The sequence below is a fragment of the Rhinoraja longicauda genome, unplaced genomic scaffold (genome assembly GCF_053455715.1).
Source record: "Rhinoraja longicauda isolate Sanriku21f unplaced genomic scaffold, sRhiLon1.1 Scf000045, whole genome shotgun sequence".
NCBI lineage: Eukaryota > Metazoa > Chordata > Chondrichthyes > Rajiformes > Arhynchobatidae > Rhinoraja > Rhinoraja longicauda.
In genome coordinates this window covers 1,170,426-1,188,778 of record NW_027601263.1, presented here as the reverse complement: position 1 = coordinate 1,188,778, position 18,353 = coordinate 1,170,426, and the positions used below count along the sequence as shown (strand labels likewise).

At 52.3% G+C, this 18,353-nt stretch overlaps 1 protein-coding gene across 1 annotated transcript in view; it reads left to right on the top strand.

Moving 5' to 3' along the window:
• LOC144612484 (uncharacterized) overlaps positions 1-6,901 on the top strand; it is a 27,749-nt gene extending 20,848 nt beyond the window's left edge. Inside the window, 7 exon segments of the mRNA XM_078432067.1 lie at positions 8-1,405; positions 2,206-2,292; positions 2,441-2,611; positions 2,767-2,937; positions 3,093-3,263; positions 3,415-3,582; positions 3,747-6,901. Of these exon segments, the coding sequence (XP_078288193.1) occupies positions 8-1,405; positions 2,206-2,292; positions 2,441-2,611; positions 2,767-2,937; positions 3,093-3,263; positions 3,415-3,582; positions 3,747-3,834 (2,254 nt within the window). The 3' untranslated portion in view covers positions 3,835-6,901.
• Positions 6,902-18,353: the final 11,452 nt, after the last annotated feature.

Below are 18,353 nucleotides of genomic sequence, written 5' to 3'. Positions count from 1 at the left end.
TGGTGCAAAAGATTGTTAATGACTGGGCCACAGGGAAAATATATCAAGACTTCCAGTTTGTTTTCAGTTTTAAATTTCGAGATTTAAACACTATTAACTGCAGAGTGACCCTGAAGGAACTGATTCTGGATCAGTATCCTTACTTTAGGAATATCCTGGGAGAGGTCTGGAAGAACCCAGAGGGATTGCTGTTTATATTCGACGGTCTAGATGAATTCAAGGGCAGGATCGATTTTGCTGACAGTCGGAGAGACACAGAACCTCAGCACATGTGTCCAGATCCCGAGTGGTCGTGTGAAGTGTCTGACATTGTGTACAGTTTAATCCAGCACAAGCTGCTGCCAGGGTGTTCAGTGCTAGTGACCACCCGCCCCACTGCGTTACATTTACTGGAAAAGGCAGAGATCAGTGTCACGGCTGAAATCCTGGGATTTGTTGGTGAGGAACGGAAGGAATATTTCACCAGGTATTTTGAAGATCAGACGGTGGCAGCAGCTGTTTTCAAACACGTGGAGGAGAACGAGATCCTGTACACCATGAGCTACAACCCCTCCTACTGCTGGATCCTCGCCCTGACACTGGGCCCCTTCTTCACACAAACACACCGGGACCCGCAGCGAGTTCCCAAGACCATCACCCAACTATATTGCTACTTTATTTACAACATCCTGACAAACCACGGCCGTGAGATTGAGAGCCCCCGTGAGGTGTTACTGAGGGTTGGTCAGATGGCCTTCACTGGAGTGTCCAAGAAGAACATTGTGTTCACAGATGGAGATTTGATCAAATACAATCTGCAGCCTTCCCAGTTTCTGTCCGGGTTCCTGATGGAACTTTTGGAGAGAGAGAATTCAGCCCGGAGCGTGGTGTACACCTTCCCGCACCTCACCATCCAAGAGTTTGTAGCCGCACTCGCACAATTCCTGACTCCGGATCGCGGGGATATCTTGAAACTCCTGTCTGAAGCCCACAGCACGACAGACGGGCGATTTGAAGTATTTCTCCGTTTTGTCGCTGGTCTCTCCTCCCCACGGTCAGCTCGGGTCCTGGAGGGGTTTCTGGGTCAGTTTCCTAATCAAACAACCTGCCGAGTGATTGACTGGGTGAAGGAGGAGGTTAAACGCCAGGCTGAAAACACGTGGAGTGAGTTCGGTAAAATGAGCCTCCTGAACACGCTGCACTATCTGTTTGAGTCTCAGAATCCTGCACTGGCTCAGCAGACACTGGGATCTGTGGAAACACTTTCATTCAGTGGACTGGGACTGACCCCGATTGACTGCGTGGTCCTGTCTCATGTCCTCAGGCACTGTGATACAATCAAACACCTCAATCTGTGGAACTGCCGCATTCAGTGTGAAGGTCTCCAGCGGCTGGGACCGGTTCTGCACAAGTGTCAGCACTTGGGGTAACTGTCCGTTTGACGATAACACTGACCTGTAAAATTGTTTCACTATTTTGCTCTTCCGTCCAGCAACCTTTCTATGGGGCCGGCCGTCACTGCACGGCACCCCTCCTCTTTTACACTACCAGGATCGCCGGTGGTCTACTCCGTCCCCCCCTCCATCGGGTCGCCGGTGGTCTACTCCGTCCCCCTCTCACCCGGGTCACCGGTGGTCGACACCGTCCCCCCTCCACCAGGTTACCTGTGGTCGACTCCGTCCTCCCTCCCCCGAGTCACCGGTGGTCCACTCCGCCCAACCCCTCCCCTTGGTCACCCGTGGTCGATTCCGTTCCCCCTCCACCCTCTTCCCTCCCCCGGATCGCTGGTGGTCGATTCCGTCCCCCCTCCTCCCTCCCCCGGGTCGCTGGTGGTCGACTCCTTCCCGCCCTCCTCCCTCCCACGGGTCGCTAGTTGTCGACTCCGTCACCCCCTCCTCCCTCCCGCGGGTCACCGATAGTCGGCTCCGTCTCCCTCTCCCGGGTTGCTGGTGGTCGACTCCACCGCCCCCCCCTTCCCCCGGGTCACCGATGGTAGCTGCCGTTCTCCCACCCCCACGTCACGTGTGTTGCAGGCGTTCTCTGCACGGGCAACTTTTCCCAGTCGTCGGGGAATGAGAATAAATGGTAAAAGTCACTAAACACCACAACGACAGAGATTTATTCAACAATTTACTGAGGCGCTTCCAGAAATATCAGTTTAGGAGAAGTTATCTCAGCCCCGGGGTTTGTATCAGTTTGTTCCTTACTCTGTCTGTTTGTGTTTAGATTGGGATGCAACGACCTGGGTGATTCAGGAGTGAAACCGGTGTCTGCGGCTCTTAGGAACCCGGACTGTAAAATACAGAGACTGGAGTAAGTCCCAGACTGTGAGAGATTGTGTTTACAATCACTGGGTGTCTGACACTGAGCATTAATATGATCAGTAATTGTGTCATCGATAAACACTGTGGATTTGCACAGTCTCTCTGTGTCCCTCACCCTCACTCTCTCTCATCTCCAGGCTGCTGGCTGTCGGTCTCACAGACTCTGGAGCCGAGGATCTCGCCTCCGCTCTCAGTACAAACCCCTCACTGACGGAGCTGGACCTGAATAGGAATAAACTAGGAGATTCCGGGGTGAAACTGGTGTCTGCGGCGATGGGGAACCCGGACTGTAAAATACAGAGACTGGGGTAAGTCCCAGACTGTCAGAGATTGTGTTTACAGTCACTGGGTGTCTGACACTGAACATTAATATCATCAGTAATTGTGTCACTGATAAACACTGGGGATTTGCACCGTCTCCTGTCTCTCTGTGTCCCTCACCCTCTCTCTCTCTCATCTCCAGGCTGAACAGTGTCGGTCTCACAGATTCTGGAGCCGAGGATCTCGTCTCCGCTCTCAGTACAAACCCCTCACTGACGAAGCTGGACCTGAGTGGGAATAATCTGGGAGATTCCGGAGTGAAACTGGTGTCTGCGGCTCTGAGGAACCCGGACTGTAAAATACAGAGACTGGAGTAAGTCCCAGACTGTGAGAGATTGTGTTTACAGTCACTGGGTGTCTGACACTGATCATTAATATGTTTAGTAAATTTGTCACTGATAAACACTGGGGATTTGCACCGTCTTGTGTCTCTCTGTGTCCCTCATCCTCACTCTCTCTCATCTCCAGGCTGAACAGTGTCGGTCTCACAGATTCTGGAGCCGAGGATCTCGCCTCCGCTCTCAGTACAAACCCCTCACTGACGGAGCTGGACCTGAGTAGAAATAACCTGGGAGATTCCGGAGTGAAACTGGTGTCTGCGGCGCTGAGGAACCCGGACTGTAAAATACAGAGACTGGAGTAAGTCCCAGACTGTCAGAGATTGTGTTTACAGTCACTGGGTGTCTGACACTGAACATTAATATCATCAGTAATTGTGTCACTGATAAACACTGGGGATTTGCACCGTCTCGTGTCTCTCTGTGTCCCTCACCCTCTCTCTCATCTCCAGGCTGCGGACTGTCGGTCTCACAGATTCTGGAGCCGAGGATCTCGTCTCCGCTCTCAGTACAAACCCCTCACTGACGAAGCTGCACCTGGGATACAACTCCCTCACAGACCGATCTGTTCCCGGTCTCCGCCGCCTCATACGGACCCTCCCGTGTCTGGAGTGGATCAGGTGAGTGTTTGTGTTAATGTTTATTGTGATAAAATATCAGGGGAAGTGCGGGCTTCTCCTGTGATTTAGTTCTGTGAGTGTTGTTGAAATATCAACCGCAGTCCCTGTTCCTGACACTGATGTTTAATCTGTTTATTTTGATTTTATTCCTGGGCTTGTTTCAGGCTGTCGGGGAATACGTTCAGTGCAGATGGACGGAACCAGCTGCAGAGTCTGCGGGGATTCAGATCCGGACTGAGAGTGGACGTGTGAACATCTGGGAGTGTAAACGTCACCGCCCTGGGGACGGGAATATTGTTGGCCGATTCCCCGCCCTCCCCTTTAAACGGCCGCCCTACCCTTTAAACTGTCGCCCACCCCTTTAAACTGTCGCCCTCCCCTTTAAAAGGCCGCCCTTCCCTTTAAACGGCATTTAAATCCGGTGCTTCCCCGCAGTGGGTGACCGCGGAATTGCATCTGGACCTGCAGGATCACGGATGTCTCTTTCTTTATAATAGACAATAGGTGCAGGAGGAGTCCATTCCGCCCTTCGGGACTGTACGCACCCCCATTCAATGTGATCATGACTGATCATTCTCAATCAGTACCCCGCACCTGCCTTCTCCCCATACCCCCTGACTCCGCTATCCTTAAGAGCTCTATCTAGCTCTCTCTTCAATGCATTCAGAGAATTGGCCTCCACTGCCTTCTGAGGCAGAGAATTAATCGCACAGGTTCACATCTCTCTGACTGAAAAAGTTTTTCCTCATCTCAGTTCTAAATGGCCTACCCCTTATTCTTAAACTGTGGCCCCTTGTTCTGGACTCCCCCAACATTGGGAACATGTTTCCTGCATCTAACGTATCCAACCCCTTAATAATCTTATACGTTTCGATAAGATCTCCTCTCATCCTTCTAAATTCCAGTGTATACAAGCCTAGTCGCTCCAGTCTTTCAACATATGACAGTCCCGCCATTCCGGGAATTAACCTAGTAAACCTACGCTGCACGCCCTCAATAGCAAGAATATCCTTCCTCAAATTTGGAGACCAAAACTGCACACATTACTCCAGGTGCGGTCTCACTAGGGCCCTGTACAAATGCAGAATGACCTATTTGCTCCTATACTCGACTCGTCTTGTTATGAAGGCCAACATGCCATTGGCTTTCTTCACTGCCTGCTGTACCTGCATGCTTCCTTTCAGTGACTAATGCACTAGGACACCCAGATCTCGTTGTACGTCCCCTGTTCCTAAATTGACATCATTCAGATACCCGACCTGACCCGACCTTTGTGTTCTGGGTCGTGTCTCCGTTCCTGCTGCGGCCTACCATCGGCCCAACTCCTGGAGCTGGCGGCCTCCAGGGCTCTGGTTCGCAGACCCCGGGGACCGGACTCACCATCAGCGGAGCCGGCCGTCTTCGGAGGCTGCGTGAGCGGCTGCGACTCGCATTAGGCTCGGGCCGCGTGGATGCCGACATCGGGAGCTCCGGCAGCGGCAGCGTGTTCGCCCGCCCCGGATCGCGGGGCTTGGGTCGCGGACATTTCACCGTCCAGCGCGGCCTAAGATAGGCCGCGGGATTTTTCTCTGCTGGGCGGGGGCTTCAATGTCGGGCAGCAACAGCGGCAGCGACAGCGTGTTCGCCCGCCCCGGATCGGACTTATCATCGGCAGAACCGGCCGTCTTCGGAGGCTGCGGGAGCGGCTGCGACTCGCCTTAGGATCGGCCGGCTGCGGACCGTCTGGCGCGGCCTGCAACCACAACAACCTGACCGCGGGAGAGGACGGCAGGAGAAGGGAAAAGACATTGTGGCCTTCCATCACAGTGAGGAGAGGACTGGAGGAGACTCACTGTGATGGATGTTTTCTTGATGGATGTTTCTTCTTTTGTGTGTTTTTGGGGTTGTGTAATTTTAATGCCTATTTTGATGCTTTTGTTGTTGGACTGTGGGTGACATAATTTCGTCCAATTTGGATGATAAATAAAGCTATCTATCTATCTATTCTATAATACTCTGCCTTCCTATTCTTACCACCAAAGTGGATAACCTCACACTTATCCACATTAAACTGCACCTGCCATGCATCCGCCCACTCACACAACCTGTCCAAGTCACCCTGCAACCTCATAGCATCTTCCTCACAGTTCACACTACCACCCAGTTTTGTATCATCTGAAAATTTGCTAATGGGACTTTTAATCCCTTCATCCAAGTCATTAATGTATATTGTAAATAGCTGCGGTCCCAACTCCGAGCCTTGCGGTACCCCACTAGATACTGCCTGCCATTCTGAAAGGGACCCATTTATCCCCACTCTTTGCTTTCTGTCTGTCAACCAATTTTCTATCCATGTCAGTACCCTACCTCCAATACCATGCGCTCTAATTTTGCCTACTAATCTCCTAATGAAAACACTCAGCCAGAAAAGAAGACAAAATTACTTGAAAATGACAATGTAACTGATGTTGCCGTTTCACCTGATGATTCATGTGAAGACATTTCAAAAGATATTGAAAAATGTGATCTTCAGGACTGCTGGACACAAGAAATGTACTTAAACAAAAAGAAAGAATATCCCTAGCTAATTGTTAAAAACAGAAAACTGGGATGTTGTGTCTGCAGCAAGTGTCATCTTGGACTTGAACGAACACAAGGAATTCATTTGTCTCGTGAGTGGTGAGGGGTTAATGTAGTAGGAGTGAGTGGTGACAAAGCAAAACAGTTCATGAGTTTAAGAAAAAAGATTTTTAAGCACAAAAATAGTGAAGCTTATATCAGAGGCCAAAAACAGCTGAAAAAAAGCAATTGAAAATGTGTATATGTCACTGAAAAAGGACGAAGCAAAAACAGGTGGAGTTTTTAGAACTGTATATAATATTGTACACAATGGTAGGCCCTACACAGATATATCTTCTGATATTGAACTGCAAGAAAGAAACGGCATCGACTTACACTCTCGTAAGTCATGTGTAGATGTTTCTCACCACATAGGGAACCAGATGCGAAAGACAGTGGCGGAAAATATAATTTCAAAACATTGATGAATCTACTACTATTAATGGGAAAACTGTTCTAGTAGTCTGCTTGAGAGCAGCAGTTGGTGAATGTACCCAACCTATATCATTCTAGTTTGACTTAGAACATATGAAACTTGGTGCAAATGCAAAATCTATATATGATGGGCTTCTAAGTTGCTTACAAAGTGGTGGTTTTTCAATAGTGGGAGCCAGCGCTGCCGTCGCAGCTGCGGCTTGCCTGCAGTCCGTCTGTCTTTTGTGTTTTTTGTTGTTTTTGTATGAATTGTAGTTTTAATATGGTGTAGTGTTTGTATGTTATGTTTTGGGGGTGGGGGGTGGGAGGGAACGGGAACTGTAAAATTCTCTCTCCCGAACGGAGACGCGACCTTGTTTCTGTGTCGTGTTCCCGTTGCGGCCTACCATCAGCCATTCGCCTGGGACCACCTGGGGCTCTGGTTCGCAGAGCCCGCGGACCGGACTCACCACCTGCGGCGCTGGCTGCCTGCGGATGCTACGGGAGCGGCTGCGACTCGTCTCCGGAGGCTCCGGCGCGGGCCGCGTGGATGTCGGAAGCCCGCAGGCCCCTGGATGGGGGCCGACATCGGGAGCTCCGGCAGCGGCAGAGGCAGCGTGTTCGCCCGCCCCGAATCGCGGGGCTTGGGTCGGCCCGCCTCGGACCTTTCACTGTCCGGCGCGGCCTGGAATAGGCCGTTGACCTTTCACCGCCCAGCGGGGGCTTCAATATCGGGAGCCCCGACCGCCCCCGACATGGCAAATCCAACAGCCTGACCGCGGGAGAAGACGGCAGGGAAGAGAAAAAGACATTTTTGGCCTTCCATCACAGTGAGGAGGGACTGGAGGAGACTCACTGTGATGGATGTTTCTTTTTGTTTGGTGTTAGTTGTGATTGTATGTGTTATTGCATTTTTATTGATTATTCTTATTGGTCTTATTGTTCAACTGCGGGTAATGTTTCATTTCACTACACATTTATGTGTATGTGACAAATAAACGACTATTGACTATTGACTATTGACAATACCTAAAAGAAAATGTGATATCACTTCTAACTGATGGTGCATCAGTAATGTTAGGATGAAATGCAGGGGTAGCAAAACTATTTCTTGATGATTTCCCTAATGCAACTGTTTAGCACTGTGCCAGTCACAGGCTTGAACTCAGTGTAGGTGATGCTATAAATGAAGTTGCAGGTTTGAATCATTTTCAGATATTTTGTGATAAATTGTATTCCTTATATCATAGGTCTCCTAAGAATCAGGATGAGTTAACTGCATGTGCTGAGGCTCTTCACTGTCAACTGTTGAAGATTTGGTCGTGTTTTCAGTGTGAGATGTGTTGCTTCGTCTTACCGAACTGTATAGGCAAAGTGGCAGTCTTATAAAGCTATATTTGGGAGCATTTTGGAAAAGCATGCTGTGATACTTCAAGATCTAGTGCAGAGTGAGCAAAGTACGAGGGGCTGAAAAAAGTATTAGAGTCATCAGCTTTCGTAAATAATTTGGGCTTGTTGATGGACAGTTTGCTAGAGTTGTCTGAACTGTCACTTCAACTGCAGAACCGAAATTGTACACTTAGTAAAGCACATGAGGAAATTAAAGCATATGAGGAAATCCAGCTCCGTTTCCAGACCTCCCAATTCGGACCCAACCCGGACTACCGTCTCCAACAGACCATCTGCCACTTCTCTGAACAGTTTTCGTTCCGTGCCCTGCGTTGTACCCTGGCTGGGATGCGCAGGCACCAGCAGGCCCTCACTCTGACTCTCCCACAGCTCCGGGACTCATTCACCCACACCTGCAACGGGCCCCAACTATACTTCATCCTACGCCGGATCCACGCCCTCAACACTCGATTCTTCACCTACCTGGACTCCACCAAGGCTCGCAAACTATCCCGCCTCCAGACGGATGCCTCCACCAACACTCCTCGGCAGCGACTCGACCGCCCGCAGGCCCGCAACTCCACCGCTGCTCCGCACTGCCGGCCGGCACACCACGAGGCAGAGGCCCGCGGCGCCTTTACTGCCACCAGGTGCAGTACCGCTCCTCACCGCCTCCCCGGGGCCGCCGACTGCCGAGGCCTACCTGAGGCCATCACCACCCATCGCCTCCCCGGGGACGCCGACCTCCACCGCCTCCCCGGGGCCGCTGCCGCCGACGCCGACCTCCACCGCCTCCCCGGGGCCGCTGCTGCCGACGACGACCTCCACCGCCTCCCCGGGGCCACTGCCACCGACGCCGACCACCGCCTCCCCGGGGCGGCCGACGCCGACCTCCACCGCCTCCCCGGGGCCTCTGCCGCCGACGCCGACCTCCACCGCCTCCCCGGGGCCGCTGATTGCCGAGGCTCACCTGAGGCTGCCGCCGCCGACCTCCACCGCCTCCCCGGGGCCGTTGCCGCCGACGAGCGAGGCCTCTGCACCGCCGCTGCCGCCCACGTCCTTCCCGACCCCTTCACCGCTGCCGCCGACCTTCCCGACCCCTTCACCGCCGCCCACACCCTCCCCGGCCATCCGCTGACCGAGCCGACCGTCACTTACCCGGACTCCAGGTCCCCGCGGGCCTCCCCCAGCGACCGTGCTGACCCGCGCCGCTCCACCGCCCAACAGCAGGTCACAGCCGTCGCTGTACCCGGCCCCCGGGACCAACAACAGGCTGCAGCTCCACCTGGCCCACACACACCGTGCTGGGCCCACAGCTCCCACCAGGCAGAGCCCCTCAGCACTGCTGGGTCCTACTGCCCACCCTCCACTACAGGTAACTGCAGCAGGGGTTCCACTGGGTCTCCCCCTTCCCCCTCAAGCCAGGCGACCCCCAGTACTCCCCACATCGGTTCTCATGCCCCCCTCTGCCCAGCTAACCCACCACACCCCCCACCATACATCCCCTCCACCTGCCTCCATCCGACCCCAACCCCCACCATTGCCGGGTGTTCACCATCCCCCCTGACCTCCCCCTTTCAGACACCGAACGGTCGGTCCTCAGCAGAGGCCTTACCTTTGTTCCCCTCCGCCCCCACATCAACGAGTTCTGCGTCCGCCATGACGTGGAGCTCTTCTTTCGCCTCCGAGCCTTTTACCATGGCAAGGAGTCCCGACCCCCCACTGATGACCCCTTCTCCCGTCTCCAACGGACCCCCTCCACTTTTACCTCCCAGTATGGCCTACTACCCCCACTGGAACTTTTTATTTCAAACTGCCGGCGTGACATCGGCCGCCTCAAATTTTCCACTCCCCTGACTAACTCCAACCTCTCCCCTCCTGAACGTGCAGCCCTCAACTCACTCCGCAACAACCCGGACTTAATAATTAAACCCGCTGACAAGGGAGGGGCTGTGGTAGTCTGGCGTGCTGACCTCTACCGCACCGAGGCCAGACGACAACTATCAGACACCTCTTCCTACCTATCCCTGGACCATGACCCCACCGATAAACACCAGACCTTCATCAGTTGCACCATCACCGACCTCACCAACTCCGGCGAACTACCCCTCAGTGCCTCCAATCTAATAGTTCCCCAGCCCCGCACGGCCCGATTCTACCTCCTACCCAAAATCCACAAACATAATTGTCCCGGCAGACCCATTGTCTCTGCCTGCTCATGCCCCACCGAACTTATCTCTACCTACCTCGACTCCATCCTATCCCCCCCTGGTCAAATCCCTCCCCACCTACGTCCAAGACACCTCACACGCTCTCCATATCCTGGATAACTTCCGGTTCCCAGGCCCCCACTCCCTCATTTTCACCATGGATGTCCAGTCACTACACCTCCATCCCCCACAAGGATGGTCTCGAAGCCCTCCGTTTCTTCCTCGACCGTAGAACCAGCCAATCCCCATCGACCAACACTCTCCTCCGCCGAGCAGAGCTGGTTCTTACCCTCAACAACTTCTCCTTTGACTCCTCCCACTTCCTCCAAACCAGAGGCGTAGCTATGGGCACTCGCATGGGCCCTAGCTACGCCTGCCTCTTTGTCGGGTACGTCGAACAATCCCTGTTCCAGACGTACACTGGCCCCATCCCCGAACTCTACCTCCGCTACATCGACGACTGCATTGGTGCTGCCTCTTGCACCCATTCAGAACTCACTGACTTTATACACTTCACCTCCAATTTCCATCCTGCCCTTAAATATACCTGGACTGTCTCTGACATCTCCCTCCCGTTTCTGGACCTCACCATCTCCATCACAGGAGAAAAACTAGTGACGGACATTTATTACAAGCCCACCGACTCGCACAGCTATCTGGACTACACTTCTTCCCACCCGGTCCCCTGCAACAAGTCTATCCTCTACTCCCAATTCCTCCGTCTACGCCGCATCTGCGCCCGGGATGAGGTGTTTCAGACTAGGGCTTCCGAGATGTCCTCGTTTTTCAGAAAACGGGGCTTCCCCTCCTCCATTATAGATGAGGCTCTCACTAGGGTCTCTTCTACATCCCGCAGCTCCGCTCTTGCTCCCCATCCCCCCACTCGCAAAAAGGGCAGGAACCCCCTCGTTCTCACCTTCCACCCCACCAGCCAGCGGATCCAACATATCATCCACCAACATTTCCGTCACCTACAACAGGACCCCACCACTGGCCATATCTTCCCATCCCCTCCCCTCTCTGCGTTCCGCAGAGACCGTTCCCTCCGCAACTCCCTGGTCCACTCGTCCCTTCCTACCGAAACCACCCTAACCCCGGGCACTTTCCCTTGCAACCGCACGAGATGCAACACCTGTCCCTTTACCTCCCCCCTCAACTCCATCAAAGGACCCAAACATTCTTTCCAGGTGAGACAGAGGTTCACCTGCACCTCCTCCAACCTCATCTATTGCATCCGCTGCTCTAGATGTCAACTTATCTATATCGGCGAAACCAAGCGCAGGCTCGGCGATCGCTTCGCTGAACACCTGCGCTCGGTCCGCATTAACGCAACTGATCTCCCGGTGGCCCAGCACTAACTCCCCCTCCCATTCCCAGTCTGACCTCTCTGTCATGGGCCTCCTCCAGTGCCATAGTGAGGCCCGCCGGAAATTGGAGGAGCAGCACCTCATATTTCGCCTGGGCAGTTTGCGGCCCGGTGGTATGAACGTCGACTTCTCCAACTTCAGATAGCTCCTCTGTCCCTCCCTTCCCCTCCTCCTTCCCAGATCTCCCTCTATCTTCCTGTCTCCACCTATATCCTTCCTTTGTCCCACCCCCGACATCAGTCTGAAGAAGGGTCTCGACCCGAAACGTCACCCATTCCTTCTCTCCCGAGATGCTGCCTGACCTGCTGAGTTACTCCAGCATTTTGTGAATTAAACGAACTATCAAGGTTCTTGAATGTCAAATAGAGAAACCAGGAAAATGTTATTGAGAAAGCAACAAGCCATATGATATTTAATGGAATAAATTTGAGAGCTGGTAAAGTACCTACTATACATAGACAACAGTTTTTGAGGAGTTTGGTCAATAATATGAAATCCAGGCTGCTTGAATATACAACAGCTTCCAATGATAAATGTAAAAAGTTAATTAACAAGTCGAAATATTTAGATATTAACAATATTCCAGAAGATTCACTTTTTCCTTTGGGGATAATGATGTAGAAGAAATGGCAGAACAATTTGGCTTAAATGGTCGGCTTTGTGTCAGAGCCTTCAGAGAATTCAAGGATTCTAAAGGGAAGATAGTTTCTGCAGATTTTCAGCAGCTGGTAACGGCTGTAAATACAATTCCGATACCGACAGCAGAATGTGAAAGAAGCTTCAGTGGCATGAATCTCTGCATGTCACCACAACGTGCAAGACTTCAAACTGATCATCTCTCAACTCTTCTATTTATTAAGTTGGTGGGACCTCCTCTGTCAAAATTCAACCCCGAAGAATATGTGAGGACATGGCTTCTTAGTGGCAGAAGGTGTGCTGAAGAAACGGCATGCAGAAAGAAAGAGGAGGTGACATAACAAAATGGAGATTATAGATTATTATGGAACATTTTGTAATGTAAACAGAGAGAGAGAGAGAGATGCCAGAAAGCAGCTATGACATATAATACACAATAAACTATATTATAAATACACTGCAGGTCCTTCTGCAGTTGTACAGGGCCCTAGTGAGACTGCACCTGGAGTACTGTGTGCAGTTTTGGTCTCCAAATTTGAGGAAGGATATTCTTGCTATTGGGGGCGTGCAGCGTAGGTTTACTAGGTTAATTCCCGGAATGGCGGGACTGTCATATGTTGAAAGACTGGAGCGGTCAGGCTTGTATACACTGGAATTTAGAAGGATGAGAGGGGTTGTTATCGAAACGTATAAGATTATTAAGGGGTTGGACACGTTAGAAGCAGGAAACATGTTCCCAATGTTGGGGCAGTCCAGAACAAGGGGTCACAGTTTAAGAATATGGGGTAGGCCATTTAGAACGGAGATGAGGAAAAACTTTTTCAGTCAGAGAGTTGTGAATCTGTGGAATTCTCTGTCTCAGAAGGCAGTGGAGGCCAATTCGTTGGATGCATTCAAGAGAGAGCTGGATAGAGCTCTTAAGGATAGCGGAGTCAGGGGGTATGGGGGAAGGCAAGAACGGGGTACTGATTGAGAATGATCAGCCATAATCACATTGAATGGCGGTGCTGGCTCGAAGGGCCGAATGGCCTCCTCCTGCACCTATTGTCTAGGGCGAGGGGTTTTGATAGGTAGGGTTGCCAAGGGGGGAGTGGATGATAGGTGGGGTTGCTAGGGGGGGTTGCTAGGTGGAGGGGTTTTTCTAGGTAGGGTTGCCAAGGGGGGAGTGGTTGCTAGGGGGAGGGGATTTGGTAGGGGGGTTGCTAAGGGGGGGTGTGGTTGCTCGGTGGAGTTGTTAGGGGGTTGCTAAGGGGGGTGTGGTTGCTAGGTGGGAGTTCTAGGGTGGGTTGCTAGGGGTTGTTGCTAGGGGGGTTGCTAAGGGGGGAGTGTTTGCTCGGTGGGGGTGCTAGATGGATTTGCTAGGGGGGGTTACTAAGGGGGCTTGCTAGGGAATGTTGCTCGGTGGGTTGGTAGGGGGAAGTGGTTGCTAGGGGGGGCTGCTCGGTGGGGTTGCTGGAGGGTTGGTTTTGCTAGGTGGGTTGCTCGTGGGGGTTGCTTGGGCGGGTTGCTAGGGGGGTGGTGTTTTGCTAGGTGGGGTTGCTGGGATTGTTGCTAGGGGGAGGGGTTTTGCTAGGTGGGGTTGCTATGGGGGGTTGCTGGAGGGAGGGGTTTTGCTATGTGGGTTTGCTAGGGGGTGTTGCTAGGGGGGAGGGTTTTTGCTAAGGGGGGTTGCTAGAACGGAGACGAGGAAAAACTTTTTCAATCAGAAAGTTGTAAATCTGTGGAATTCTCTGTCTCAGAAGGCAGTGGAGGCCAGTTCAAGAGAGAGCTAGATAGAGCTTTTAAGGATAGCGGAGTCAGGGGGTATGGGGAGAAGGCAGGAACGGGGTACTGATTGAGAATGATCAGCCATGATCACATTGAATGATGGTGCTAGGTCGAAGGGCCGAATGGCCTCCTGCACCTATTGTCTATTGTCCAAACAAGTTATGCATTCTTGCACTCTTACATGGGTATGACATGGGTATGACCGCACATAAAAAATCCCCCCACTTCCTTCCCAACCTCAGCCCTACGGACCTTAGAATACCCCTAGTTCCTAAAACCCACTGCCCCTCTAGCAACTCCCCCTAGCAACTCCACATAGCAACCCCAAATAGCAACCACCCTAGCAACCCTTCCCCCCTAGAAACCCACCCTAGCAATTCCACATAGCAACCCCCTAGCTAAACGGCTACACCCTAGCAACCCCACCTAGCAGAACACCTCCCCCCTAGCAACCCACCTAAGCAAAGCCACTCCCCCCAAGCAACCCCAAATAGCAACCCACCTAGCAACCCCACCTAGCAAAACCCCTCCCCCCTAGCAACCACCCTAGCAAAACCCCTCCCCCCCAGCAACCCCACCTAGCAGAACCCCTCCCCCCTAGCAACCCTCCCTAGCAAAACCACTCACCCCCTAGCAACCTCTCCCCATAGCAAACCCACCTAGCAACCCCCCCTAGGAACATCACCTTGCAAACCACTCCCCCAAGCAACCCCACCTAGCAACCCCCCTATCATTCCCACCTAGCAACCACTCCCCCCCTAGCAACCCCACCTAGCAAAACTCCTTCCCCCTAGCATCCCCCTCTAGCAACCCCACCTAACAAAACCCCTCCCCCTAGCAACCCCACCTGGCAAAATCCCTCCCCCTAGCAACCCCCCTAGCAAAGCCCCTTCCCCCTAGCAACCCCACCTTGCAAACCACTCCCCCTAGCAACCCCACCTAGCATCCTCGTCGAGCAACACCACCTAGCAACCACTTCCCCCTTAGCAACCCCCCCTAGCAACCCCCTCCTAGCAAAATCCCTCCACCCCCTAGCCATCCCCCTTAGTGTCCCCCCTGCAAAATCCCCCCCCCCTAGCAACCCTACCTAGCAACCCCCCCTAGCAAACCCCCGCCCCCAAGCAACGCCCCCTAGCAAAAAAGGACACATCAACAACATCACGAAGGGAGACCGGTCCACACCCATTCGCAGACACTTCCAACAGCATGGGATCCAGTCCCTTGAGACCATAGGCCTGAACCCAATGGCCTGAACCTGGCGTAAACTCAAACTTAGGGTGGAACCTGACTGACCCCTAAAAATCGACAGAAGGACAAGTAAAAAGACGAATTGATTTGGACAAGGGTGAGGAGACCGTGGGCCAGACTAAAGTGGCAGTATATGGTGAAAAGGAATCTCCAGGGGGAGATCATTAAGCACCAGAGGGCATTTTGGCCCACAGTCCGATAAATCACAACCTAACCCAACCCCCCAACCAAGCAACCCCCTATCAACCCCCCTTGCAAAACCCCTCCCCCTAGCAACCCCACCTAGCAACACCTCCTAGCAAAACACCTCCCCCTAGCAACCCTACCTAACAACCCCACCTAGCAAAACCTCTCCCCCTAGCAACCCCCCTATGAACCCCTCCCCCTAGCAACCCCACCTAGCAACAACCCTTGCAAAACACCTCCCCCTAGCAACCCCACCTAGCCAAACCCCTCCCCCTAGCAAACCCCCCAGCAAAACCCCTCCCCCCTAGCAACCTCCCCTAGCTAAACCTCTCCCCCTAGCAACCACCCCAAGCAAAACACCTCCCCCTCGAAGCAGCCCCACCTAACAAATCCCCTCCCCCCTAGCAACACCGCCTAGCAACCCCCCTAATAATCCCACCTAGCAAAACCCCTCCCGCTAGCAACCCCTCACCCTTAGCAACCCCTCACTCCTGAGCCACCCCACCTAGCAACCCTCAGTAGCAACCCCACCGAGCAACCCCCCGTAGAAATCCCCCCTAGCAACCCCACCTAGCAAAATCCCTCCCCCCGAGCAACCCTCCCTAGCAACCCCCCATAGCAACCCCACCTAGCAACCCCACCTAGCAAAACCTACCCCTAACCCTTTTGTGACGTGGAGTCGGAGGAAAGATTACCCTTCACCCTACGCACAGGATGGACCGCATATGAGGACAAGGTTCCTAGAGAGATCACAGAATTCATAACAGAAACAGCATCTGCCATTAGGGACATGCCCATCGCAAAGGATAGGCCTAATCTCACCAGAAAAGGGAGGGAAGCCATGGCAGAACTGAGGGACAACAATGAGATAGTGATCAAACCAGCAGACAAGTGTAGCAGTATAGTCATCATGGACAGACAACAGTACCTGTTCGAGGCACACAGACAACGGAACAAGGTAGAACACTACACCAAGTTAGAGGAACCTATATATAAAGAAACACAAGAGGAAATAGGGGAAATCTTGGAGGAGCTTAGGACGTCAGGGTACATCCGAGAGAAACAAGTAGAATACCTAACAGGAACACAACCCAGGGCGAGGAAATTGCACATGCTCCCAAAGATACACAAAAACCCAGACACGTGGATGGTGCCTGGAGAAATACCTCCAGCTAGGCCCATTGTGTCAGACTGCAGTAGCGAATCCTACGGGGTAGCAGAATACATTGACCACTATCTTAATCCACTGGCACAGCAACATCCCAGCTACATTATAGACACCTACCACTTCACTCGAATAGTTAACTCCCTGAGCATACCCCCAATGCAATACTCTTTACCATGGACAGACAGAAAACAAAGAGTGGGGATAATTGGGTCCCTTTCAGAATGGCAGGCATTGACTAGTGGGGTACCGCAAGGCTCGGTTCTAGGACCTCAGCTATTTACAATACACATTAATGACTTGGATGAAGGGATTAAAAGTAGCATTAGCAAATTTGCAGATGATACAAAGATGGGTGGTAGAGTGAGCTGTGAGGAAGATACTATGAAGTTTCTTCACACCCCTGCAACAGGCAACAGTCTGTTCGAACTCCTTCCATCGGGCAGACGATACAAGGCCTTTTACGCCCGCACCTCCAGCCTCACGAACAGCTTCATCCCCAGTGCCATAGCTGCTATGAACCGGTCCTGCTGAGCCGGATGGTCAAAACGCACAGTGATCCGGCACAGATCTACTTGCAATTTATTCTGTCTTAAAACTGTTACAATTTGTTTCGTTGGGTTGTTGTTGTTCAAATTAATTAAGTTATTGCATCGTATGGGAGGTGCATTCCCAATCTCGTTGTACCCCTGTACAATGTCAATAAAGATATATTGTAATGTATTGTATTGCAGGGTAATTTGGACAGGTTGTGTGAGTGGGCGGATGCATGGCAGATGCAGTTTAATGTGGATAAGTGTGAGGTTACCCACTTTGGTGGTAAGAATAAGAAGGCAGATTATTATCTGAATGGTGTCAAGTTAGGAAAAGGGGACGTACAACGAGGTCTTGGTGTCCTAGTGCATCAGTCACTGAAAGGAAGCATGCAGGTACAGAAGGCAGTGAAGAAAGCCAATGGAATGTTGGCCTTCATAACAAGAGGAGTTGAGTATAGGAGCAAAGGGGTCCTTCTACAGTTGTACAGGGCCCGAGTGAGACCGCACCTGGAGTACAGCGTGCAGTTTCGGTCTGAAAATTTGACGAGGGATATTCTTGCTATTGAGGGCGTGCAGCGTAGGTTTACTAGGTTAATTCCCTGAATGGCGGGACTGTCGTATGTTGTAAGACTGGAGCGGCTAGGCTTGTATACACTGAAATTTAGAAGAATGAGAGGGGATCTTATCGAAACATATAAGATTATTATGGGGTTGGACACGTTAGTAGCAGGAAACATGTTCCCAATGTTGGGGGAGTCCAGAACCAGAGGCCACAGTTTAAGAAAAAGGGGTAGACCATTTAGAACGGAGATGAGGAAAAACTTTTTCAGTAAGAGAGTTGTGAATCTGTGGAATTCACTGCCTCAGAAGGCAGTGGAGGCCAATACTCTGGATGCATTCAAGAGAGAGCTAGATAGAGCTCTAAAGGATAGCGGAGTTAGTGGGTATGGGGAGAAGGCAGGAACGGAGTACTGATTGAGAATGATCAGCCATGATCACATTGAATGGTGGTGAGGCTCGAAACCCCCCCCTTCCTTCCCAACCTCAGCCTCACGGACCTTAGAGTACCCCTAGCTCCTAAACCCATTTCCATCAATGCCCCCTGGCAACCCCCGCTAGCAACCACACCTAGCAACCCCCCTTGGCAAACCCCCTAGCAACCCCCTAGCAACCCCCCCTAGCAACCCCTCCTAGCACCCCCTAGAAACCCACCCTAGCAACCCCCCCTAGCAACCCCCCCTAGCAAAAATACACA